The following is a 27,299-nucleotide window of genomic DNA, read 5'->3' as shown; positions in this document are numbered from 1 at the left end:
AGAGGAGTCCTAAGGCAGGAGGGGCCAGGGCTTTGTCCACAGTCCAGCTCCCCTCCCCCACCCCATCCCCAGGCATTTCTTCCCAGCAGCCAGGCCGAGCAGCTGCTCTGTGCCAGCTATGACGATGGAGCCTTGCCCCAAGCAGAGGAGGGTGGGAGTGAGGATATTCAGGAGGGACAGGCTTTAATGGGGGTGGGGAGTGCTCCTTGTTGTCCTGGGCACCCTTCTTGGCTTGCTGGTAACAGTGGGAAGTAAGAGGCTTGTCACCGTGCCAATGCTCTGTGACCCTGGGTATGAGAGACTTGGAGAGAGGCCTGCTCACCTTGCCCCACTGAAGACCACTAAAAGGCCAGTCCTCCCTTGTCCGACCCCTTCTCAGCAGACCAGGGGCTACCTGCAAACTAGAAACTGACCAAGTCCTGCGGAAAGGAGGCCCTGGCATGAGGCCCTGGCACAAGGCTGAGGCAGGCATAGTCTTGGTGATTTACTCCTTCTCTGATTCTGGCCAACATGGCCCAAAGACTCTGGGTCTGGCCACACTGGGGCCAGGTGGGCATGGGACCAATGGCATTGGCATAAGGCGGGGATCTGTAAATATCCCACAGCCTTGGTCTATGCAAAGCAGCTCAGCTCTTTGATCATTGTTCAGCTGTGTGGTTACAACTGCTCACTCTGGTTTCTGATATCTAGTTTGCTGTTTGTTGTTTCTCCTATGAGTCCCTCAGTTTCAGTAACCAGAACAATCTCTGAGGTACAAAGCCATGATTCTTCTGCTTTTACCCTCTGTCTCTGGCAATATGTTGTTTTGGTTGAAGTAGATTAAGAAAAATCTGGCATTGCCCACATCTGGTGTTGGTGGAAGGCAAATTCTAGCCCTTTAGTTGATGTGTGCATTATCTTCTGTAATACTATATTAAGCTAAGCCTCAGCAAAATGGAAGGTGTGTATGTGTGCGTGCGTGCATGTGTGTGTGTGTGTGTGTGTGTGTGTGTATTTTGTTTTGTTTTTAGGTTTGGTATCATTTTTGTCTTTGCCACTGCCAGGGTTTGAACTCAGTTCCTTAAGCTCTCTCAGCTTGCTTTCTCAGCTTCTGCTCTACCACTGAAGCCATGTCTCTAGCCCTGCTTCTTGCTGGTTGTTTTGGAGATGGAATCTCTGAATTTTCTGCATGATCTGGCTTTGAACCACAATTTTTCCATATCTCATCCTCCTGAATAAATAAGATTATAGGTGTGAGCTACTGGTGCCTGACTTAAATGATTTTTTTAATCGGTGGTAGAGCTTGAACTCTGGGCCTGGGAGCTGTCCCTGAGCTCTTCAGCTCAAAGCTACCGTCCCACCCCTTGAGCCACAGCCCCACTTCTGATTTTCTACTGGTTAATTGGAGATAAGAGTCTCACGGACTTTAGTGCCAGGGCTGGCTTTGAACCACAATCCTCAGATCTCAGCCTCCTGAGTAGCTAGGATTACAGGCGTGAGCCAGTATACCTACTTTCCCCCCATCCTTTGGGTTTTCTCAAGGCTAGAGATCTACCACTTGAGCCACAGCACCACTCCCAGCTTTTTCTATGTATGTGGTGCCAAGGAATTGAACCCAGGTCTTTGTGCACTCTAGGCAAGAATTCTTCCCACTAGGCCAAACTCCCTGCCCTAAATAAATGATTTTTGAGAGTTACTTGAAGTCTGGAATAAAAAAAAAAAAAAAACACATATACACTTTTCCTATTCTGCTACAGTCTATGTTATACTCAGAATAGATCTTGTTACTCTTGAAGCCATGCATACCCTGGCTCTTTGGAAATAAAGTCTTGTAAAGATGGGAAAGTTGTAAGCTCATAGAAAGCGATGGAAGTTTTCCAGAAATTCAAATTATTGCATGAAAGCTCAAAAATTTCTCATTGGCAACAAATACCATCCCTTGCTTTTGTTAAGGAGACAGGCTCACTTCATTCATTGTCAGGGAGATGGATGCCATATCCCTGTCCCTAGACTGAGCAGCTAGAGTAAATTTCCGGGGCGGGTGGGAGGTGATTTCAGCTCCCAGCTCCATCTCTCAAGTGGTATTCCTTGACAATGCCTTTTGCACGGTTTCTGCGCTGGTTGAGCTGTGTGACTTCCAAGAACTGACCTTCCCTTCCTGGTGTGTCTCTTTTGGACAGTGAGGTGGTAGATGGGGGTTCAGCTTCTGTGACTGTGATCCCCTCAGTTCCCTTCCTCCTCCCCCCACCCCCCACCGCAGCTCAAATGCTGGGCCTTCTGTGTTGTCACCAAGCTCCCAAGACTCAGCATGCATGCCAATGGCCTCCATGAGGCTGGGAGGCTGAGTTACTGACAGAATCAGTTAACAGGAGGTGTCTCTCCTTCGGTTGCTCAGGCCCCTGGAGGCCCCCCTGCTCATTTTTCCCCCTCCTGGAATCACAGAAAAGTAAATAACCACCCGGAGCTGCTCCAGTGGGTAAACAGCCCAGAGTTTGCTCTCAAAATTGCCACACGTCCCACCCCTGAGACTGCACCTGAGGACTGACAGGTTTATCTAGGACTTGGTTCTGCCTGGCTGTCCACTGCCTGCCACCCCCACCTGCACTGTCAGGAAAGACACTGAGGCCCGTGGTGCCAAGCCAGGCCCTGCACTGGCTTACCCAGGGCACAGGAAATGGACCTGTGAGGAGAATATCCTAGAAGCCTGAGGAGAGCAGGGTGCAAGGCCCAGAAGTAGTGAGGAGGTCTGAGGGTGTTAAGTAGGGGACAGATGTAACCTGGGGCTAGCAGGGAGCAAGGGACCCTGTCAGAATGGCTCGCACAAACCCTGAGGTCCTGTTCTTGTGCAGTACACAACCTGGGTTTCCTTCCCTCCTGCCATGATCCCTCTACCCTGCTCTAAAACTCCTCCTGGCACTGCCCTAGACTATCCTCTGGGCTCTCACCCCCTAGGGAGAAGGTAGGCCTGGAGCCATGGCCCAGTGCCAGCTCTGAAGTGTCCACAGACAAATTGGAGGGTGTCAAAGTGTGACAGAGAGAAAGGTCTACCACCTCCCCATGTAGTACCCACCCCACCTCAGAGGTGGGGATGACATCTGGTGAGGCTGAGGGTCCTGCCACACAGACCCATGGCTGAGTGTCCGAGCTGCACTGAGCTCCAGGTGTTGGAAGAGTTGGGAAGACAGAGCTGCAGAGCATAGGCACTTTTATTTATTTTTTTTTTGCCAGTCCTGGGGCTTGAACTCAGGGCCTGAGCACTGTCCTTGGGCTTTCTCAGGGCTAGAGTTCTACCGCTTGAGCCACAGCTCAAGCCACAGCTTTTTTTGTGTATGTGGTACTGAGGGCTTCATGCATGCTAGGCAAGCACTCTGCCACTAGGCCACGCTCCCCGCCCACCGTGGGCATTTTAGAGGGAGCCAGACCCACAGTTCAGCCCCATCTGAGATAAGCCACCCTACATGGATCAGCGAGCCCCCTCCCCCAGATCCCCTTCTGAAAAGCAGTCCCAAGTAAGCCCGGCCTACAATGTCAGGAAGGCAGAATGCAGATGTTCAAATATGGTCAACTATTGTTACTACTACCCCACTGGAGTGATGGTTCCCATCTAAGGAGTCCCAGACCCAAGGGTGATTTTGAAGGGATGAGACCCCAACACTCCTGGGCTCCAAGTGGGGACCGTTAACCAAGGTGTGGACTTGGGGTTTGTCAGGGGAAGCAAGGTGGGGTGGGAGTGTGTCAGCAGACCTGAGGTGTAAGTTGGAATCTGACAGCTGTGAGAGAGGATGGCCTAAGAAGATTAAGCTTGGCTTGTCAGTTCCCTGCGTGTTGTGAGCGGACAGCCAGGGCATACCTGCTGCAAGGCCAGATAAGAGCCCTGGCCTCTAAATCCCCAGGCCCCAAGGTGGGGGAAGAAAATGACAAATTGGAGCTAGAGCACAAACCCAAATTAGGGTACCTGGTCCAGGCCTTAGGTGCTGGGAGCCCACCATTCATAGAAGCCCCTGCCCGAGTTTCAGACAGATCACATAGTTGTCCCCATAGTATGGGCCAGAGAGGTACCTGTGTCTCCAGGAGGCTGTCATTGTCCTCAAACACATTAGGAATGAGGTCATCTCTCCTAGCTTTGTGCTTGGTGGTCCGGTGGACCCACAGATCATAAACTGAAACCTTGAAAGCTGTAACTCTGGGCCTGGAAGCTGTCCCTGAGCTCTTCAACTCAAGGCTACCCTGCCTTACCCCTAGAGCCACAGCACCACCTCCAGTTTTCTGGTGACTCATTGGAAATAAGTCTCACAGATACTGGGCATGGTGGCTCACACCTATAATCCTAGCTACTCAGGAGGCTGAGATCTGAGGATCGTGGTTCAAAGCCAGCCTGGACACTAAATTCCATGAGATTGAAATTCAGTTTCCAGGTGCCAGATGTGAGGAGTGCCAACGTGGTTCACAGTCACATTGGCTACTGACCCCCAAAGATGTCCTCATACTCCACTGTGCTTATTACAGGAGCAGAAGATGTGGAGCCGGAGCCCAGCCTGAGCGTGGGGGTGCTTGTGACCTGTGTTAGTCAGCTTTTCATTCCTGTAACAAGTATTCGAGATAATCAGCTTATAAAGAATGAAGGTTTAGTCTGTGCTTAGTTGGCCCTGTTGCTTTTAGGCCTGTGGTAAGGCTACATACATGGCAAGAACCAGGGGGCTGAAACAACTGTCCACTGGAAGCAAGAGTAAAGAAGAAGCTCATCTCACAATCCTCTTCAAGGACATGCCCCCGGGGACCAGAAGACCCCCCGCCCCACGCTCTAGGTTCTACCACCTTCCTATAGTACCCATGGCCAGGAAACAAGCCTTCAATGCATGGGCCTTGGGGAACAATTGCCAAAACCACAGCACCAGTGTTGAGTCTTGTCCTGACAAACCCCTGGTCAAATGGAAGGCAGCCATTGGCTCTGCCATCATATGCACAGGAAATGACGCAGGGCCCACATCCAGCTTGGCACCCATCAGACAAGCATGCTCACCTGGACGGCATGTGCCAGCCGCACCCCAGCACCAGGCCACAGGGAGGATGGGCAAGAGTCCTGCAATCCCCCGGCTTGCAGTGTGGTGGCAGAGAAGTAGTAAGAGCAGTGGATACATGCAATGTTTTCATAACACTTTGAGGGCAGGGGGCGGGGGAGCAAAAGCAGAGCGCCAGGAGAACGTGTGCAGCTTTAGATGGGGCAGCCAGAGAAGGCGTGTCTGAGGAGGTGATGTGGGCAGAGACAAGAAGGAAGTAGGTGGGCCATGTAAAATCTGAGGAAGTTCCTGCAGAGGAAAAGCTTTGAGTGGAGTCTCTCCTCCCTCCTCCCGCCCCTCCTCCCTGCTTTGCTCTCTCCCTACAAAGGAGTATTTTGGACCAGGTTCAAGGGACACAAAGCAGGCAGGCTGCCCTGGGGCCTCTTCTTCCCTTGGAGCCTTCACCACACCTGCAGTCTTCCAACCCTTCTGCCAGCCTGGCTGCCCTTCCTGACCAGCAGGCATCCACACACCTGCTCTGTCAAGAACCTGGAATTCCACCCTCCTGTCCCCCAGTGTCTTGACTCAAAGCCAAATGCCTGGCTTCTGGGAACCTTGGTTTCCGGGAAACCAGAAACCAGACTCAGGAAGGCCCTGCCCCGCCCACCCTGGGGCTGAAGCTCCGCCCCCAGCCCAGGAGCTGCGAGCTGATAGGGCTTTTGCCAGAGCTTGAAGTGACTTAAAACCCCAGGAAAGGAGCACTGATGGGGAGGCTCCAGGGGCTCCAAAAATGCAGACCCCCCCCCCTACCCCCCAGAGGCCAGCTGCTCAGGTGAGGCATGGAGTCCAGCTGCTAGCTTCCCTCCAGGAGGGAGCCCATTAATTACTCTCATGATACCTCTCACTTGTAAGACAGTAGTGGTAATGACAGGGTTAGAGCCAGGATTAAATGAGATGAGATCGGCAAGGTGCTTAGCCCCTGACAAGAGCCATAAAAGTGTTTCTTAAATAAAAGGGAAAGTGCTTAGTAAAGTGTATTTTAAAATCACTGTCTTCCGTGTAATTGTATTTTCAAATGTTCAGTGAGAAAAGGGATTGCCCCCTTTAAGAATCATCTGGGCAAGAACTGCTTCCCTCAGCACAAAGTATGTGATTAGCAAACAAAGCTGGGGCTGCCAAGGGTTTAATTAGTAGCTTTTAGCAATGGAAGGTCTAGCCCCTAAAGCCTGAGCAGGTGGCCTAGTGACCAGCCTGGACAGAACCAGCACCCCTTGTGGAAGCACCACATCCCTGTCCCCTGCCCAGCCTGGACCTGGCCCAGTGGGCAGCCAGGCACAGCCTCCCAGCTGGGGTGTGTTGGGAGCCAGAGTGGAATCAAACTGTACATTGACTTGCATCAGACGATGGCTTTATTGTCTTATTGCTTTCTGGCCCTATTCTATGTAAATGACCTGAGAATTACCATATGAATGTAACACCTGGAGGTTCCCGGGGTCTGGAGGAGGGGAGAAGGGGGAGTGGAAAATAAACGCGGCAGTCTCGGTAGTCTTTACCTGGACTGCGGACATCCCGGACCCGGTGTGTCTGTCTCTCTTCTATTTCTTCCTAGTCCTTGCCCCCGATTTCAGGAACCCCAATCCGCGAACCCTGGTTTGCTGCCGGTTGGCCCCGGCAGGGGTGAGCTTACTTGGCAAAGAAGGGACCTTCTACCTGTCCCCAAGCCCACTCTCAGGTCACCTTGGGGCCAAGCTCTGAACACAGGAGTTGTGGAGTAGAATCCAAAGGCACAGAGAGAGGGAAGAGGCCAAGGAAGAAGCCAGGTGCCTGTGGTTCACACCTGTAATCCTAGCCACTCAGAGTCTGCGGTCTTAGCATCATGATTTGAAGCCAGCCTGATCAGGGAAGACTGTGAGACTCTTATCTCCAACTAACCAACAAAAAGCTGGAAGTAGAGATGTGGTTCAAGGGATAGAGCACCAGGCTTGAGGGGAGAAAAAAAAAAAAAAAGCTAAGGACAGCTCCTGAATTTAAGCACAAGAAAAAAAACAATAGTGCAATAAAGCAAGAGAAGTTCAAAGTCAAGCAGCCACTTGGGCCAGATTCTTTAACACACCACTGTATTCCATTTTCTGGACAGCTGTTGCCTCTCCCTCAGGCTGTGGATTTGGTGCACTTTACTATAAACACTTTGTTTTTGTTTGGCTTGGGTTTTTGGTTTTTTTTTTTTTGCCAGTCCTGGGGCTTGAACTCAGGGCCTGGGCACTGACCTTGGACACTTTTTGCTCAAGCTAGCGCTTGCCACTTGAACCACAGCATCACTTCTGGGTTTTCCTGTGCATGTGGTACAGAGGAATCGAACCCAGGGCTTCAAGCATGCTAGGCGAGCACTCTACCACTAGGCCAAACTCATAGCCCTGACTATGTATATGTTATATTTTGATTTTCAAAATAAAACCTAAATAAACTCTCTAGCTCTCAGTCTTAAATATCACTATCTTTGGAAGCCAAAGCTTGCTGAACACAGAAAGCAATGTATTCATAGTCTCCTGGCTTTGCCCTAGACGACACTTCAGACTGAAGCCACCTGGCAGGTTAAACTGTCCCATAAACGTTCACATTTCACCATCTTGACGATGACAGCTTTCTTTCCTCTTATTTGCTCTGGTTGTTTGTGTAGGAGCTGGGGAGGGAGGACTAAGTGGTTTTGTTTTTGCTTTTTTTACTTTGTGCTGGTACTGGGCTGGGGCTTAAACTCAGGGCCTGGGCGCTACCCTTTAGCTTTTTCACTCAAGGCTTGAGCCACAGCTCCACTTCTATTTTTGTTATTGTTTTGGTTGTTAATTGGAGATAATCTCCACAGCTTTTCTGCCCAGCTGGAAGTGGAAGAGCAAGTGCAGACCCAAGAACTAGGCCTGTGTTCTCCTGGCTGCTGGGCTACAAGGTCCCCTTCCTTAACCAGTGACCCTGCACAATATTACACTCTAGGGAGGTGCGCAGAGGGGTGTGTGTGTGTGTGTGTGTGTGTGTGTGTGTGTGTGTGTGTGGAAGGGGGAACGGGTAAGGCCACTTTATATAGAATGGGCAACCATGTAACCATGTAAATAAGCCTTATAGCTGCGCTCAGGCCGGCCTGGCCCCGCCTCAGCTTCCCCCAGCCTGCAGGGAGACTGCTATTTGCTGATTAGAGCAGGAAGGACGGCAGAGGAGACAGAGCTAACCAAGCCCTCACCAGAGCATCATCAAGATTTGAACCCAGGCCCATGGGCCTCATCAACCCAAGGGCCAAGCCATTGCAAGAAGGGGAGGGTCTGAGCATTCGGCAATGGGTGGGCAATCAACTTTGGGGCACAATTGAATGGATAAGCCACCCCTCCCCGCACTACAGTTTGCACACTTGATTTTGGGGTGGTGGTAAGATTGTGAGCTCTTGGAAGATATGCATAGAGTGTAGCCAAACTGCGAGTAAGACACTGGGGAGGGGAGGGAGTGGGAGGGGTTTACGAGTCCCCACAGCACTCCTGCCCCACAGGCCCAGCCCCTGCCCCCCCCTCCCCCCACAGCCCAGTTGGGTGGGGCGGCTTGTCGGTCTCCATGGTGACTCAGGGGCAGGGCTGCGGTGATGGGAGGGGAGAAGTCTTCTGCGGATTGATCTGGCTCAGTCAGATTCAATCCTGAGTGAAAATGGATTTTTTAATGCGTCTATTAGCTGCTTTGAAAACGCAAATTGAGTTCAGGAGAGACGAGACTGTCATCAGAAAACAATTTGGCGACTGAGGCAGGCGGTGGGGGGGGGTTTCCCTGTGCTGGGACGACCCTCCAAGCCTAGCCTTGGGGAGAGGGGAGGGAGGGACCTTTATGCCCCCTCATCCCCCCTCCAGTTCCCTGTCCCCAGGGGACATGTGTAGCTAAAGGTATAAGGTGTTCTTCTGAAAACATGCTCAAAAGCTTTCCCCTCCCCAAAGGAAAGCACACCCCGGAAGGCTTCTGGGTGAGGTGGGCTTCTGAGCCGTGGTCTTTGACGAGCACACTCAGCAAACCCTGGCTCCGAGCTCAGAGCTTTACAGCTTACAATCGGGATCTTCACTACCTCTGGGTTTGGGAAGCCATTCTGCAGCTAAGGAAACTGAGGCCGGGGGTTGTCCAGGGTACTCAAGGGTGATGAGGCTGGAACCCACAGTCCTGTGCAGAGACGCTACCCTCTGCAGCTTCCCCCTTCCCCTGCACCTGAGTGAGGAAAAGGAGGCGGAGGGGAGAGAGTGGAGGAGTAGGGTCAGATATACAATCACTTCCCTCCTTTGTCACTCTGTCTGGAGGCTTCTTTGCATATGCAAATGAGTTCATCCTCCTGCAATTACCCAGTAATCAGGAACAAATTACCTTCTTGCTGTTTACTTTCAGCATCCTTAATTAATCCGGTTATTAGACGATTAATGGAGCTTGTTTGGTGAGAAATTCATAGCAACAAAGGAAGAAGGTGTGCATGCATGGGCGTATGAGGATGTGCATGCACGTGTGTATGCATATGCATGTGTGCACGTGTGCGCCTGTATGTACACGTGTGATGGGGACAGGAAATGCTGTCCTTACCTACAAATGAATTTCCCTTGGTTTGCCATCTGCACCCTCCCTTCCTAGCCTGCTCTGGTCTCCCTGCAGTTTGCACACACTGGTTCCCCCACTTTTTCCCCAGGGGCCCTCTTCCCAGTTTCTACCACCCCACAGAAATCCTTCAGAGCAGTGGCCCCAGCAGCCTGGGTGATCCAGGAATGGACACATTGGCCCATGTCCAGTCCTGGTGCCTCCCAGTCCCCTGGTCCAAACCCTATTCAGACTGACCGGGCAGCAGACCTGCCCTCCCCTGCCACAGCAGGGGCCAGGCCTGGTTGCTGAGTAGATCACATAGGCCCCGTGCCCATTAGGCTGTAAAGCCTCCAGGGCTAGAGGGCATACTACAATCCTGTTTACAGGTTGTGGGGCTTGAACTCTGGGCCTGGGCACTGTCCCTGAGCTATTATTCTTCTCAAGGCTACAGCCCTACCCCTGGAGCCACAGTGCCACTTCTAGTTTTCTAGGGGTTAATTGGAGATAAGAGTGACAAAGCTGGCTTTGAACCCAATCCTCAGATCTCAGCCTCCTGAGTAGCTAGAATTACAGGTGTGAGCCACCTCGCCTGGCCTGTTTACAAATATTTTAACAGAAATGGTCTATGGCCCCACTGTCTCCTGCTGGCAATAGCCCAGGCCTTCTCCTCAGGTCCCTCCCCGCGTCATTCTGCCCCCAGGGTCTGTGGACTTTCCATAGACTATCCTGGGGCTTTTTTTTTTTTTTTTTTAATTCAGGGCCTGGACATTATTCTTGAGCTTCTTTTACTCAAGGTTAGTGTTCTACCACTTGAGCCCCAGCTCTTTCTGAGTGGTTAACCACTGGGTCTTTCCTGCCCATCCCGGCTTCTAACTGCCATCCTCAGATCTCAGCCTCCGGAGTAGCTAGAATTACCAGAATGAACCACTGGCACTGGGCTTTATCTAGTTATTCTTAAGATATTTTTTGGGACCGGGAGTTTGGCCTAGTGGTTAAAGTGCTTGCCTAGCATGCATGAAGACCTGGGTTCGATTCCTCGGTACCACATATATAGAAAAAAGCCGGAAGTGGTGCTGAGGCTCAAGTGGTAGAGCTCTAGCCTTGAGAAAGTCCAAGGACAGTGCTCAGGCCCTGAGCTCAAGCCCAGGACTGGCAAAAAAAAAAAAAAAAAGATATTTTTAATTCTTCTTTTTTTGGGGGTGGGGCAGTCGTGGGATTCAAACTCAGGGCCTTGGTGCTGTCCCTGAGCTCTTTTTGCTCAAGACTAGTGCTCTACCACTTTGAACCATAGCTCCATTTCTGGTATTCTGATGGTTAATTACAGATAAGAGTCTCTTGGACTTTCTGCCCATTCTGGCTTTGAACCACGATCCTCAGAACTCAGCCTCTTGAGCTACTAGAATTACAGGTATGAGCACCAGCATCCAGCAAGAAAATTCTTAATATCCTTTTTGGTTTCTGAAATTTCACATTTTTGTGTCTGGCTTTTCCATTGTTTATTCTGCTTAGGATTTTTTTATGCGTTCTTCTCTGGACTTGTCTTTTTTTATCTCATCTGGAAAATTCCTCATTAATATATATCATTAAGTATTTATTCTCCTGATTCTCTCAAGATCTCCTAGAAGAAATCTTAGGAAGTTCATGTACCCCATGACGGTTCTCCTCTTGTACTGAGTTTTCTCTGTGTGTTGTATTGCCTGATATCTATTTTCTAGTTCACTATCTCTTTGATGGTGTCTATCTAGTACACTAGGCTTTTCATGGAATTTTAAATTATAGCATTATTGTTCTTATTTCTGAGCCTATTTTTTCATTTTTCATATTTGCCTTATTTTTCTCATAGCATCTTCTTTAAACATTTTATTCTAGTTATTGCTGATATTAGACTTTGAACCCAAGTTTTCCTGTTTACTTGCCAAGGGTTCTACCCATTGACCCACGTCCCAAACCCGTTTTTGCTTTAGTTATTTTTCCAATAGGGTCTCAAGCTGGCCTCAGACCTTAATTCCCTTACCTACTCCTCCCATCTAGCTAAGATCACAGGCATAATCTAACATGGTTGAGATGAGGGTCTCATTAACATTTTGCTTTGGATGACCCCAGGAACCTGGGGTTAGGCATGGACCACCAAGCCCAGCTCTTCAAGCTTTCTAAGCAGCATGTAGACATACACAGTCTGGACTCGACCATTTCAGTGTCTGTCTTAAAGGTCTACGTCTGCATTTACTGCCTGTACCGCCTGCTTTGTGATCAGTGCTTTGTAATTTTATTGTAAACTCCAGCTTGGCTGGGCTTGTCCATGGGGACCATCTTCAGAAGCTCATCTGCGCCCCTTCCCACACACTCCCTCTCTCCCTCCAGCCAGGAAGACAGGGCAACACCCATGCTTACCCAAACCCGGGAGTGATCAGGAGAGAGGAAAGGAGGTGATACTCTTTGAGAAGCACTTAGGGGAATTCGGTCGCGGACTTTTCAAGAAGTCCCTTGTGTCTGCAATGTCCCCCAGGGCCTGGTGTTAAATGCTCTTTCCCTAGAGTGCTGCTCTTGGAACTCCATGAAACTGTTAAGAAGTGGGCTTGGGGGGAGATCTTTAGCTGGTGGTCTTGGCCCTTCTCTCTCCCTTTCACTGCCCAGAGCCCCCATAACAACAGGGCCACTGCAGCATGGACCGAAATTGCCAAAGCTGTGAGTCAAAATCCTTTCTTGTCATAGGTTTATAGTTTCAGGCTTTTGTTGTAGTATTGGGAAACTTACATGCACACTCCCCCCACACACCCCACTTCACTGCACTCTGTGCACCAGTGCACACCTGAACACCCAGAGGAAGTGTTCCTGAAAACTGGACAGACAAGCGAGACAGACCTGAGACTGTGACATGCCCCAAACCTCAAAGCCTGGCTCTATGAGGCCAACCCCTGCTTCTCTAGACCTTGGGTTTCTAGGTCCCTGGGGCTGAATTCTGAGCACATGAAGGCACAAGCAGGTGGACAAGGCCAGGCTCTGGGCCTGCCCAAGGTGACTGGAATAACTGAATGTCTTGGAGTCCAGATTGTTCATCTTCACCAGACCTCCTATTGGGCAGGCAACGTGGGCTGTAACTGTGCCTTTAGGGAAAAGCACTTAGCTAATGCTTCAAGGGCACAGCCATGCCCATACACAAGCACGTACACCCACATACACACACATCACAGGCAGCAGCATTCACACTCATGACTTCTCCAGAGTGAGTGGAGTGGCTTCTCCTCCCTCCCGAGTGTCGCTCAAAGGCTCTACCTTGTGGAGATGGAAAAAGCACCAAGCCTGCTCCAAAGCAGAGCAAAAGCAGAGCAAAAGCAGAGCATGCCTCCTGTAAGGACCCAAGGCCACCACCCTCTCAACCACCCCACAGCAAAGCCCAGCCCCTGTTCCCTGAAAGGCTACTCAGTAACTCACTCATTTCATAGTTGTAAACCATATTCCAAGAGCCAGGCAGTTTTAAGTCTGGAAATGGGGTAGGAAACAGCATGATCCCCACCACAAATGACGCCATATTGTCCTGGGGTGAAACAGAGGAAGGTTTGGGGGAGGTCGGAGAGAAGCTCTTAGGAAGCAGTCCTCTGGGAAGACTACTTAGCTCAGCTGAGTCAGAGTGAGAGGGACCAGGGCCCCAGGGTGCAGCGACAGAGCTGAAGTGAGGGGGACAGCAGGCAGCCGTGTGGCTGGAGGAAGAGAGAAGGGACAGAGTCTAGGGGAGCCCACAGGCCCTAGCCAAAGGGTTGGCAGGGGCCCGGGGAGGGGCCATCTCCTGGGCTTGGTGCAATGGAAACCTAAGCAGGGTGAAGGCTAAATTATGACTGCAAGGCCCCTCTAGGAGGAAGCAGGCTGGGCCCTCAGGGCTTCTACAGCGTCAGGCTGAGGGTGCTGGGGGTTGGCACTGCCACCATGGAAAGCAGTTGGGTTATGGAACTGCCCTAAGCAAGACAAGTAGGACTGCTAAGGCACTAGGTAAGAGGCAAGAGAAAAGAGGGAAGTCAGAGCTGACCCCTCCTGCCCAGGAGGATGGAGAAGGCACAGAGGGAGGAGCAGGCAGACAGTGTGGTCAGGAGTCTAGGGGTGAGGTCAGGATGGAGGGGCCTGGCAGGCCTGGGGAAAAAGGGACAGCCAATCAGGTGAATGAGAAGGACCCACTCATGGAGTGAAGGCTAAGGGACCCACAAGCTCCTCAGGCAGCAAGTACAAAGAAAGCCTGTGCCCTAATTCCTGGGAATCACCAGAACCTTGAGGTCATTAAAGATGTATATATCCCACTTAGAAAGTTCTATGTTCTGTCAGACCCTGGATGACCTCCCTTGGGCATTCAATGCCACCCCTCCTCTCTCTTTTACCCCTCTGTACTAGGTTCACAAATCCCCTTCAGTTATTTGAATTTGCCAGGCCCCACCTCACCATAGGGCCTTTGCATATGCCATTCTCTTCTTGGTGTTTCATAAGCTCATTCCCTACTCTTCCCAGACTTTCCTATTCTCTGGATATCATTTTAATGTCTACCTCCTCAGGAAGGTATTTGCTGACTCTCCATTCAAATCACATACACACTGTTGTTCTTTTTCCTAGAGTCCTATTGATGTGTTTGGGAGCACTTACACAGACTGTAATTATCTGCATGAGCATGTCAATTTGAGAGATGCCTGTCTCCTTCTACCCCTAGATCCTACACTTCCACGAGAAGACACGTTATCTCTTCAATGTGTGCTGTGCGCACAGAATACATATAGAAGGATGGGAGAGTGGGTACAGAAACAATATCATAAGAATATGCAACCCCTCCACCTCGTGCTACACATTGGGCTCCAGAAAGACCTAGAAACCAGAGGGGACCTTCTCAGACATCCTGGCTGACTTTTCTGGGCCTACCAGCTGAAAAGCAGGAGCTCAAAGAACCCAACCATTTTTAAGCAACAACCCGCCATTCAGACAAAGTTTGAGATGATTTTTTCTTTTTTTCTTTCTTTTTTTATTTTATCGGTCATGGGGCTTGAACTCTGTGCCTGGATACTGTCCCTATGCTCTTCAGCTCAAGGCTAGCATTCTACCACATGGGCCACAGTACCACTTCCAGCTTTCTGGTGGTTCATTGGAGATAAGAGTCTCACAAACTTTTGCGCCTGGGCTGGCTTTGAACCACGATCCTCAGATCTCAGCATCCTGAGATTACAGGTGTGAGCCACTGGTTCCCAGGTCCAGATGATTTCTTTGTTTACAAAAATAACCAGCATCCAGGGAAGCAAAGTCATGTTAAGGCATTAGCAAGCCTGTGAAGGCAAACCAAAGGAGCAACCCGTTAAAAACAATATTGGCCTGGTGAGTGCGTGCGTGTGTGCGTGTGTGTGTGTGTGTGTGTGTGTGTGTGTGTGTGTGTGTCTTGACGAACTGGACCCCACCCCCAAAATGACAGGGATGGTAGAATTTGTAGATAAGGCTAGTCAAGCTGTTATGATTTTTGTATCCTATATGTTCTAGAAGCTAGCTGTGGGAGCTATTTTTAAAGATTCAAGTCAGAGCCAGGAGCAGGTGGCACATGCCTGAAATCCTAGCTACTCAGGAAGCTGAGATCTGAGGATCATGGTTTCCAGCTCAGGCAGGAACGCCTTGTCTCCAGTTAACCACCCAAAAATCTGAAAGTGGAGCTATGGCTCAAATGTTAGCCTTAGTGATAAAGCTGAAGGATAGTGCCCAGGCCCTGAGTTCAAAAAAAAAAATGAAGTCAGTTTGGATATGATGAATAGCAAGCAGGGTGGGAGTGAAGAAGAAAAGAGCGGAGAACTTGAAGACACAGCAATAAAAAATGAAACAAAAATGAAACACACAGAGGAGAAAAATGACCAAAAAAAAAACAAACCCCAATAGTACCTCACTGGGCTATGGACCAACTTTGAAGCTTGCTGTGTGTGACAGAAGTCTCTGGAGAACAGAAGATAAAGGGGGGATTTAAATACTTTTACAGAAATATTGGCCCCAAATTTTCCACATATCACAGAAGCTATAACTCCAGAGATCCAACTACCAGAAACACGAAGAAAACGACACTACCCTGAATTGTAATCAAATTGCTTAAAACCAGCAAGAAAGAGACACCTTACAAGGAGCCAGAGGACAGAGACATTAATTATATACACAGAACAGTGACAAGGAAGGTGTCAGAGATAAGGATGCTCCTTGAAGGCTACACAATCCGGAAGACAGAGAGCAGGGCTGAAATGAAGGCCCAGTTAGCAGAGCTGGAGAGCAGTCGGGAGAGATGGAGGACGGGAACCAGGAGGCACAGTGGGCAGAGAGGCTGTGGAACTAAGTATGGACAAATGAGAGGGCGAAAGGGGCTGGGATGGGACAGGGTGCTGGGTGTAAATCACCCCACAGGGAGTATGGAGGACAGGCAGAGAGCCAGGTAGCCAGTTGAAGGTCTCGGGAGGAGCCTCTGGGCTGGAAGACGTGCATAATTCACACTCATCCTGTGGGATGTTAGGTAGGATGAGAAATGCTGCCACTCAGTAACAAAGAAGCCCTGAAATCACAGCATCTTTTTTTTTTAACGCAAGAGCAGCTTTTTCTTACAGAAAGTTCAGTATGGGTTAGCAAGGAGTCTCCTCCATTCTCTATCTGATGGCTCGGGGACCTAGGTGCTTTTCATCTTAGGTGTCATCGTCTCCACACATGACTTCCAATGTTAGGGCACATGCCTCGCCTCAGACCTGAAGCCATGAACATTACTTTTGCCCATAGTCACATGACCTCTCAATTGCAAGGGAGTCTGGGAAAGATAGGAGTGAGGAATATTTTCCAAGTACTAGAACCATGATTTTATGTTTTTATTTTTATTAAGTTAGTTGTACAAAGAGGCTTCAATTCTATACATCACATGATAAATATAATGCATCTTGATCAATATTATCCCCTTCCATTATTCTCCCCCATTCCCCCCCCATCCCTCAAGTTACATAGTTCAATTTTTATGTACTAAAATCATGAATTGAAATAAGAGATCACTGGACTTTTGAAGTGAAAGAAAAGAAGAGACGGACTGTAGGCCTAAAGCACCAGAGGAGACCTAGCATGGGAGTGGAGAGGGAAGGAAAGACACCCAAAACCTTAGAGGAAGGGAATCCAGGCGGGAGAAGGGGCTCAGGTTGGCCTTTTGTCCTGGAAGGAGGCTAACCTCATGGCTGGGGCTCTCATTCTCACCTGCTCTCCTGGTATCTGGCAGCAATGATGCCATCTCAAAATCATCTTTCAAAGCTGTTCTGACCTGTCTCATTGAAGCAGAAGGTGAGTTTCAGACGATGAGGGAACTCAGATGCCAAGCCACAGACCCTGGCAGAGATCCAAGCCTGGGTCTCTGCTGCAGACCCAGTCAACCTCATCCGAGTTGTCCCATCACCACCACCTCCATGCAGAGCGGGTGCAGCGTGCAGCTGTTCACCCCGGACTGCGTGGCAAGGTGAGGCCTTGGAAATCCTCTCAGGTTTTGCTCTGCTGATGGTACCAGGATTGGCACTCTGAGCCCTAAAATTGCTAAGCAGGTACCTGCTCTATCACTCGAACCACTCAACCAGTCCCTTTTTCCATCCCTTTTTTTGCACTGGTTATCTCCTAGATACCAGGTATGAGCTACCTTAGAGGCTGTGACAAGCTTTTGTTTCCCTGTCCATGCCTGGGATGCAGGCAGTGAGTTGTCCAGCTTAAACGTTTAGTTCTATGCTTTCTCCATCTGCAAGTGAAGGTGTTGCTACAAGCAGAGCCTCCTACCCCTTGACTGAACTTCTCAGCTGGTCCCCTCATCACCCCTCTGTCCTCTTCCACTACTCCTTAGTAACAAAGCCTCCTTCCTCCATGGCAGACAGACAACCCAGGCTGAGGAAGCCAAATGAAGGGTCTGATGTGGGTTCTCAGACCCCTCCCCCACCCTTTTATGGGCACAGTTGCCATAGCAACTGGCCCCAAAAGACTCTTCTCTGCCATCTCCTCCTCTTTTCTGTAGAGCTAGAATGCTGACTGCTTACTCAGGCTCTGAGAGCTCCTAGCTCAACTCCTCATTGTAAGACTTGAAGAAGCTGAAGCCCAGAGAGGGAATACAAGTTGTTTAAGGGCACACAGTAAAATCAGTGCTAGGGCCTTACCTAGAATCCAGGTCTGTGGCTCCCCCAGGGCTGAGCTTGCTGTGTCCACCCCCCTTCTCTAGGGCTGGGGGGACACCCTGGGGAAGGCCAAGGGAAGAAATGCCACGTTCGGAATTTGGGACTGAGGCTCAGAGCGCTGCGATAGGCCTTGTGATCCCACCATGATCACACAGACAAAAATCCTGGCTTGGAGGCTGCCATTCACAAAAAGACTGACACCTGGGGAAGGGGTGCTGATGCTAGTGAGGAGAGGCTGTAGTCCAGGACCTCAGTGGTGCCCCCCAGATGCAGAGATTACTGCTGCAGTAAGAGTGACCTCCAAAGCACTTTATAGACTTACCTGTCCCTGTCACTCATGTCACCCAGGGTGACTGGATACCGACTTCAGTACAGGTGCCAGGGAGTCATGGTTGGTGTCTTTCCAGTGAAAAAGCCCTGGGCCGAGATGTGTGTGTGTGTGTGTGTGTGTGTGTGTGTGTGTGTGTGTGTGTGTGTGTGTGTGTGTGTTCTGGGTCTTGAACCTGGGGTCCTCTGCTCTCTCCTGGCTTGTTTGCTCACTGCTGGTGCTCTACCATTTAAGCCATACCTCCACTTCTGGCTTTTTGCTGGCTAATTGGAGATAAGAGTCTCAAGAACTTTCCTGCCTGGGCTAGCTTTGAACTGTGATCCTCAGATCTCAGCCTCCTAATAAGCTAGGATTACAGGTGTGACCCACTGGTGTCCAGCAAAAAGAAGCCTAAACACTTTAACCACAGAATCTGAGACTCCCAGGCTGCAAGTTGGGAAGATCCTGAGGGTCAGTGGGCTCGCTGGACAGTTGCTCTGCCCACCTCCTGTTGGCCTGCAGCCATGGAGAAGCCCCACGAAGGACTGCCAAGCAGCCTCACCAATAACAAAAATGCACTTCCTGGGATTAAAGACAGCCCTTCACCACAGAGTTAAAGAGCAGGGCTCTGGGAGTGGATTCCAGACCCAGCAGTCAGCAGCCCCCTGCCTGGGAATGGAGTGTTGTTTAACTTTTTTATTATGGAAATTTTCTGTCACACGTAGAAGGAATGTGACAGGAAGCACCCCCTCTTCCCGCGTCCCCCCCCTCCCCCGTGCCACCATTCCCTGCAAGCTCCAAACTCAGTTACAGCATTGGGGTTTCTGATCTCCCCTCCAGTGCTGGACTGCATGGAAGCTGAAGAGGCTGCCTTCCAGAGGGAAAGGGGAGAAGGAGTGATAGATAAACGGTAAACCACGAGGCTGAAGCTTGGGCGAATTTCCAGGGGAGACCTGGGAGTTCAGCAGGCCCTAGGGAGTTAAGCCAAGACCTGACTAGTAGTTTATCCCTGGTTCTGGGCTGAAGGAAGAGGCACCTGGCTGAGAAGACCCCATTTCCTCCCTGAATCCCGCCTCTCTTTGTTTCTTTTCCCCTCTCTTTTTTCCCCCTCACTTGCAATAAAAACATAATTATGGGGCTTCATTTAAAAAAAAAAAAAAGGCAAATTATGGTGACATGCTTTAATTATCTGCCGAGCAATGGCGGGCTGGGTTACACAGGCAGGGCCTTAGAGGTTACCTAAAAATAAAGCAAGAAGCCTCATTAGATGCTAATTGCTGCTTTTGCCAATTCGAGTGAGATTTGGGAGTGCGTGCCATTCAGTACTGAGCTGTCTAGGGGAGGCCTGGAGCCCTCGTGAGGCCCAGAGTGCCAGGGCCAAGGCCTGTGGGTGAGCAGCCAAGGCAGTACGGGGCAGGCAGGAGGATGGAGAAGAGTTGTAGGTACCAGGCTTGTGCCTCATTTCCCCCTCAGTGCCAGGAATAGTCACAAACCCACTGAAAGGAGAGAGCTGTAGGGTTCCAGTGACAGCATCTAATCCTAGCTACTCACAAGGCTGAGAGCGGAGGATTGCGGTTTGAAGCTAGATCAGGCAGAAAAGTCCCTGTGGGACTCTTATCTCCAATTAACCACTCAAAAACCAGACATGGAGCTGTGGCTTGAAGTGGTAGAGCATTAGCCTAGAGGGACAGTGCCCAGGCCCTGAGTTCAATCCCCATGACTGACAAAGAAGAAAAAGGAAGGAAGAAAGGAAGCATGGAAGGTCTGGATAGCACAGAGGCAGCTGCCTCAGACCTGGCTGGATCTCTAGTGCAGCTGCTCTTGTTGGACATGAGCCCCAGACAAACGCATGGGGTCTTAGCTCCCCAAACCCTGAGGTCTGGCCCATACCCAGTCCGTATGTATCTTCCGGGACACACAAGCACCTACTCAGTCTCACCCAGAGGTTCAGATCTTGGGGCTCTAAGAAGGGCTGAACATGTTCCCCAGGGGTTGGAAGGCGTACATCGGGGTGCACCCTCCCCTCACTCCAGCCCCAGGAGAGGAGTGACCCCTGGGTCTGCCGTAACACCCCCATCCCAGGCACACTGGGGGCTGCGGGGTCAAAATCCAGAACCTTGTGAGTGATCCCTTGTGAGTCCTGGTATCAACCATGGCGGATGGGAGCCATCAGCTGCCCAGGAAGGGCCCAGGCAGCCTCCCCACCCCAGTACATCAGACTGCGCCAGCCCTGGCCCCGCTGCCTGTGCCTTCCAGGTGGGCCCCAAGGCCCCCCCATGTGTCCTTCCTCTTGAACTACAGAGGTCTGGTTCCTAGGGTCCCCTCCTGCCCACCTAGGTTCCCCAGGGCTTACACGTCTCACTGCTCTCCTGCTCCCAAGGCTTCCCCATTTGATCCATGTATTCCCACAATTAGTTCACTTTGGGACCAGCAGCACTTCTATATTCAACTAGACTCCCAGAGGGCTGCTTCTCCACCAGACGAGGAAACCTTGAAGATGGGATCCAGTTGCCTGCTACCTGACTAACCTGGCCCCCACCAGCCACTTCAGTCCGCACTGCCTTTTCTCTCCCCCTATCTGGAGTCCTGGGCAGCTGAAGGCAGCACTTCCTTGGAGAGGTGATTATCCCATCACCTAGATGGGGTTCCCCACACAGGTGAACCTGACAGGTCCTGGGTGGGGCCGCAGCCCATGCAGCCTGACACTCAGAGCATGAATTACCTCCAAGTAAAGCTACTCAGGAGGCTGAGATCCAGAGAGCTGCTGGCCAAGGTCAGCCTGAACAGCAAAGTTTATGATATTCCATCTCCAAAAGACCCGGTGAAAAGCTGGACTCAAGTGGTAGAGCACCAGCTAAACAAGCAAGATGTGCAAGCTTGAAGCCTGAGTTCAAATCTAGTAACAGAAAAAAGGGGAAACAGGAAGGGGTCAGCTTCTGCTTCAGGGGAAGATGGGCCTGTTACTCTGCTCCCAGTCTCATATAGCATGGTGAAACTGGAGCAGACACTCTGGGTCCAGCAGCCTCACTCAGTGTCACTGAGTATTGGCACTGGCTGTGAATCTGTTCTGGGTAAAGGCCTAAGGCTATCTTACAGGAGCCAGAGAGTCAGCAATCGACCCCTCCTCCCTCCTTCCCTGCACATGAACCGGGGCTCAATGCAGACCTGGGAGGGAGCTGGTTCCTGGGCACAGCTGTGTGCAATGTCCCCCGAGAGGGAGGGCTGGCTCAAGAAGCCACCCCAACATCTGGCACTATGTGGTACCCTGCCTCAGCTCCATTCACTCCATCCCTGCCTTCCTCCCCATTCAGAGATCCTCCAGTCCCTTAGCTATGGTGTCCTACACCTGTCAGCTAGCAATGGAGGAGGACGGGGGGGAGGGGGGGAGGCACGGGATGCCTGGGCTCCAGCTGCTGCCTGTGGCCTCATTGTGTCGCTGACTCTATAATTTTTCCCTAGCAGGGCCCAACCCCTAAGTGACTCCCCACTCCCTACCCCCAACCCACCAAGGGAGCCAGCTGTGGCGACTTGCCTGGCACACCTGCCACCAGCCTGGGACACATAGCCTCAAGACTCACCCTACTGGGGCCTACCCAGGCAGACTGACACATACAAGGCACACCTGCATGTGCAAAGGGCCTGTGTGTATTCTGTATGCTCTTAGCACAGAGGGAGCTGTACACCCACTGCACTGTGAGTTCATGGACGGGTGAACAGATAGCCACACATGTGGTTCTCCAGGACAAACACACCAACCACCTTAGCATCTGGTGACAGTCAGCTGGGTAGGGGCTGTGGGTGCTTCTCCCCAGGAGACTGTCCTGTCTAGAGGGAGAGGTTTGGGTCAGTAATAGAGGCTGATGGGCTGGTGCATATAAGGGACCCAAGACAGAGAAGACAGGACAGAATGCACCCTCCCAGGGGCTGCAGGCCAGACCTGCTCCCCCCTGTCAAAGCTCTACCACACCCCCAGAGCCCCACTCTGGCAGCACCCACATCCAAGGTCCTCTTCCCTCCTCCCTCCCAGCCACCAGCTATGGCTGAGCGGGGGATCCAGGCCCCTAGTGAATGTGGAGGCCGCGTGCAAAACCAGGTGTTCATCTTTATTAGAAATGTTCTTGGTATAAAAACAACCATGCGCTACACGTTGTCATCAATAACCATCACCAAACACCCAGGCACTGAACTCCGTGTCGGTGGCGGGAGGGGCGGGTGGGTAGGCCGGCAGGCGGGCAGGACACAGGGCAGATGGGGCAGGCAGGCAGGCTGCGGGCCACAGAAACCACGCCACCAGGAGGACGTGGCACTTCGCAACACACTCGAAATTTGTGTTTTGTTTTGGCATTTTTGTGTTTTGATTTTTTTTTTCCTTTTTTTTTCTTTTTTCTCTTTGTGACATGGAAGATTAGGTAGATTAGGAAAGGATGCTGTGGGGGAGGGCAGAGCCCACAGCTGGAGGAAAGTAACGTTGAGGGGGAAGAGGAAAGAAAAATGAATGAGAAGAGTGACACGGAGGGACCCAGAAACAGGAAGAGCAGAACACATGGCCAAGGAGGCAGAGGCAAGAGCAGAAAGAGAAGGGACAGAAGCCAAGAACCCAAACGAACCAGACGTGCAGAGAAACCCACAGTAACAAAGAGATAAGAGAACAGAGAGACAGAGATGGAGACAGACCGAGGTCACCAACAGGACAGACAGAGGCCGAGGGAGAGAGAGAAAACCAGTGCTCAGGCCCACACATCCTGCGCCCCTGTGCTTTGGGGGCTTGGAGAATCAGCATCCAAGCAAAGTTCCTTGTGGTGGCCGGAAACTGCCCTGGCCCCTCGAGCTCCCTGCTGCCCACCTGGCTTGCCCAGACTGCTTAGCCAGCGTGGCAGCCGGGGCCTCCACTGTCTTCAGCACCAAGCCACGTCCGTGGGCACCCACGGGCAGGCAGGACATCAGCTGGGCCCTTAAGAGTGGCCCTGGCCCAACGCACCTTCCACATAGGTCGTGGCTCCTCCTCTGCCCACTTGGCTTTGGCAGCCCAGCTAGATTGCATGGTTGGTGTAGGTGACGTAGGTCTGTTTGGTAGCCAGTCCTGGAAGGAGAGACACCAGCATCACCAGGACTCAGGGGCTGCTTCTCAGATCCCCTTCACTGCTGTCAGTGCCCTGCATAAAAGCTCCCTGTGGCTCTTATCACCCACCGCCCCCAACCCTGGCTCCTAATCGGAGCGAGCTATACACCTCCAACCACACAGCAGCTCCTCCTGCTGCCCCCAGGCCCGGGTCTCACCCACACCATTTCCCTCTCTCCCCTCATTTGTCTTTGCTGGGCTGCTGCCTGGGGTGCCCCTCCCCTCACTATGGAACTTTGAGGCGACCTCCCCTTTCAGAGCCTATCCCCCCTCTCAGGCTCATTCCTCTGAAGGTCTCCCCACCATGGAGCCCCTGTCGCCTTCTAATTCTACCACACCTTACGTGAATTATTTTCTTTGTGATATGATTGTATAACCCTAAACTAGAATCCAGGGGAATTCCTTCAGAAGTTCAACCATCTTAGAAGAGCACCCATGTGAGGAACACACATCCCAACACCTTGCAGTGGTGGACAGGAAGAGGCGTGAGGAACAAGGACAGAGGAAATACTGACAACCACCCGGGCTTTGCTTGGCCAGAAACTGAGGAATGTGACAGAACTAACCTCCATCCCTCCCGTGCCCAAAGAAAATGCAAATCCCTAGAGCCACACAGCCCTTGGCCATTTCTTCCCATTCCATTTCTTCCTTCTCCATCTCCTCTCAGTTTGGAGCGGTCCTTCTCCCTGACCTCACAACTGGCATTGGGATGGCAACTGTGGCACCTCCCATCTCCTGGACACAGCTCCCTTAGTCCCCCACCAGGTGATGGCATTAGCTCTCACAAATGTCTGCTGTCCCCCTGGGGTGCAGCCTCATAGCAGGGAATGAGGAGCCCCATTCGACAGAGAAGGAGCTGGGAGGGAGGAGGGAGGAGCCAGGCTAGACCTCGTTTTTTTGCCCTGTACTGCCACGTTTCAGGCTCCCCTGGGCAGCAGTAAATCAGGGACAGTGTTGCTGCCTGGGGCTAGGCTGGTCTGCTGATGCAAGAAGAGGAAATGGAGAGGAGGAAAACATACTGTCTTTGTCTTAAAGCTGCTCTGGTCCCCAGTGGGGATCCTGTCAGCTCAGAAGAGGAGGTGTACCTGCCTGATTGGGCTAGAGCACTGGCCTGGAGGAGAGGACATGCGAAGAGCAGTGGGGTGATCTGTAAGTTGTTCCCCAAATCCTCTCCTCCATTTTTGCTGGCATGTGGCCATTAAAGACTACATTTCCCAGTCTCCTTTGCAGTTGAGTGGGGCCTTCTATGACTAAAGTCATGCTTATGAAATGTGACTGAAGGACTGGGGACCACACCCAAATCATTTGATTAAAACAGCATTTCCCCCTTGCTGACTTCTTTTCTTTGGCTTCCATGAGCAGAGCAGACATGGACCGAGCGAGCCTCAACTCTGTGGGAACCGATGGAGAAACAGAATGAAAGGAACCTGGGCCCCTCTACTCCTGCCCACCAACTACATACTCATAACAAACATCTGTCTGATGCGAACTTCTCTGTTCACGAAGACCTTTCTACCATCACAGCACAACCAAAAGACCACGAACACAGGGTCAAAGAGGGTCCGTCAGATGGAAACAAACTTGTTGAGTGGCCACCACGAGAGCCAGGCAGAGGCCCGAAGACTAGTGTTCAGTTCAACTAAGCCAGAACGTTCCCCTGGAGAAAGGTGAGATTGGAAGCAGCAGCTTTCTATGGTAGTGTACTCCTTGTTCACAGAAGGATTCAAATGAGGATGGATAGTCACTTGGCTGGTCAGGGACAAGGAAGTGCTACCTGGTCAGATGTTAATGGAAAGAAATGGCAACACAAAGTCCAGACATACTCCCATGTCTCTCTAGGAGGTGGATGACCAGGGGACATCATATAGGAGGTGGCCTGGGCTTGAGGAGAGGAGGCTGTGTCACTGAGAATGGCAGATGTGTTGTGCATGCAGAGTGACAGCGAATCCCAAGGACCCTAAAAGACCTCACACAGCTCTCTCCCTTCTCCGCTGGCCTCAGTTTCCCTGCCTATGACCTGAGAAAGTGGGGTACCCCTTTGTGCTCACACTAATTTTCTTAAGGGGGCTACCGGACACCTCCAGTACCTCTACACAGCCAACCCCCATAGTTAAAAGAAGAGCCAGCAGCTGGCTCTGCTAATCACCTGCCTGCCAACCAAGCTGGTGTGAATCAACTCCCCAGGGCTCCCTCACCCCCTGGGTGAACTGATAAAATGGAGTTTCCAAACTATAAAACCCTTCAGCAGCTCCCGGCTCAGAGGTGGAAGGAAATCACAGCAGTAGCCACCGTTAAATGCCCTGGCTGCAGGAAAAGTGAGCCTGAGGGATCCTGAGGGTACCCAGAGCCAGTCAGGAGACAGAGGAGAGGGACAGCTGGAACAACTGTGTCTTGTTCCTATAAGTCCACAGTGGTCTATCTCCTCTAAAAAAAAAAAATCCAACTCATAGACTTGATGGCCACACACACACAGACCTCATGCACAGCAGGCTCTTGGCCCAGGGTAGCTGAAAACACTCTGACCCTACAAAACATGGGGCAGAGGAGCAGACTCTACCCCACAGAGGTGGAGAGGGAGTGGCCTAGGACCTTGCAGGGACATCTTCTTACGAGGGGAAAGGGCAAGGTGGCAGAAGCCCCAGCTGACCTCCAGCCCTCCCTGTTGCTTTGCTGACATAGACGACTCAGAACAATTAGCTGGGAGGTAGGTTGTGTAAGGCACAAGCTGACAGACCCCATTTGTCGCCCTGTGTCTCCACAACCCAATCGGCCTGCAATCAGGCCCCTAAATTATTTATTCTGTTGTTTGTTTAAAGATACCGTGGCCTGCAAGTGACAGGGTGAAAAATGTCCCTGCTCCACTAGAGTGACACCTTCCTACTCTTCCAGCTACACCCCTCCTCTGAGGCTGTCCCTGGAATTAATCACCAGGCACCTCCCTGGCCCTGTCACTGAGCTGAGAGACAGTGATGGTGAGGGGAGCTCCTGCCTCTGAGTGTGGCTGCAGGGGTGGGGTGCTCAGCTGGTACCTTTCCTTAGCAGGGCCTCCTTGAATGAAGGGGTGACCAGCCTGAGCATAGGGGCAAGTGTGGCTGTGGGCCAGAGCTCTATAATATGTGTGTCACACTCTTCTTAGGAGCCGAGGGTGATGGCAGCATCTTCTTGGGTGAAGATGCTTCACCCAGAGCCTCAAGTGGGGCTGGAGGTCTGCCCAGCCCAGATGAAAAAGGGCCTCTTCTGTGGAGCAGGCTCTGGACCACCGTGGACCACACTGAATCTCCTGGGCAAGTCCCTGGCCACCTCTGGTCCTTCTCTACATCTCACACACAGGACAAAAGTCTTGCCTTAGGTGGTAACTGGGATGAGAGCTGGCAGGTTGGGGGTCTACCCCTAGTCAGGGTTCAAGGACTGGATAGCCTTCGTCCCAGGCCTCTGGCAGTTGCATTCTTACCCCTCCATTTCTCTATGCCTTCACTCCCCAAACACAGCTAAGTCTAAGAAGAAGAGGGAGAGGGACATAATCTTTACCCTACATTAATGGACCTTGGGTCCATCCCACAAGCTGAGAAATCCATGCCTCCCTCAGCATTTTCAGTGCACAGTTCTACTACAGAGGCTTACTTCTATTTCCAAGCAAAAGCTAATCTACCTTTCCCCAAAAGGGGGGAAAAAAAAGCTAACCTACCCTCTCAAATTAAAATACAAAAACAAAAACCAGGACCTCTCCTGGCAAGCCCTGGTTGAGAGGAACTCAACCTCTGAAGATCCCAAAGCCCAACTCCATCCCTCACTCACCTGCCCTGGGCCAGCCCATATCCTGAGTCCCCCATCTCTCGGATCCTCCTAAGGGGCTGCTAAACAAAGCCACGCTGGGTGTCAACAGCTGCTCTGGGACCAGGACCCTCCCCAGGTTGCCCACGGACCTGTGAGCAGGGCCACTTCTCCCAGAGAGACTGGAGAGCTGGGCTGGGATGTGGCCTTAGTATCTCATCATACATCCTGGGCCAATTCCCTAGGGTCCTATTCCAGACTGGGGAGAAATCCCTGGAAAGGTGTAGCCAGCACAGGGTTTGGGAAGATGAAGGCTCTCTCAAGGCCACCAGGACAGATTCTAACCAGCTCCTCCCGACCTGGCTCACCTGGGG

General features: G+C 51.4%; 1 protein-coding gene across 4 annotated transcripts in view; it reads right to left on the bottom strand.

Annotated features, from left to right (window-relative positions):
- Positions 1 to 16,516: 16,516 nt before the first annotated feature.
- Grm4 (glutamate metabotropic receptor 4) overlaps positions 16,517 to 27,299 on the bottom strand; it is a 100,792-nt gene continuing 90,009 nt past the window's right edge. For 2 of the 4 annotated variants that reach the window (XM_090355865.1, XM_090355866.1), the window contains exon 11: positions 22,118 to 23,115. In XM_090355865.1, coding sequence (XP_090211991.1) covers positions 23,066 to 23,115 — 50 coding nt within the window. In that variant the 3' untranslated portion in view covers positions 22,118 to 23,065. Of the gene's footprint in view, positions 16,840 to 22,117; positions 23,116 to 26,848; positions 27,009 to 27,299 lie in introns of those variants that run through there. The other 2 variants (XR_016539301.1, XM_090355868.1) reach the window with 2 other exon arrangements.

The sequence above is a fragment of the Megascapheus bottae genome, chromosome 22 (genome assembly GCF_031878675.1).
Source record: "Megascapheus bottae isolate mThoBot1 chromosome 22, mThoBot2.hap1, whole genome shotgun sequence".
Lineage (NCBI taxonomy): Eukaryota > Metazoa > Chordata > Mammalia > Rodentia > Geomyidae > Megascapheus > Megascapheus bottae.
The sequence above is the reverse complement of the archived record's forward strand: the minus strand, read 5'-3'. Positions and strand labels throughout refer to the sequence as shown.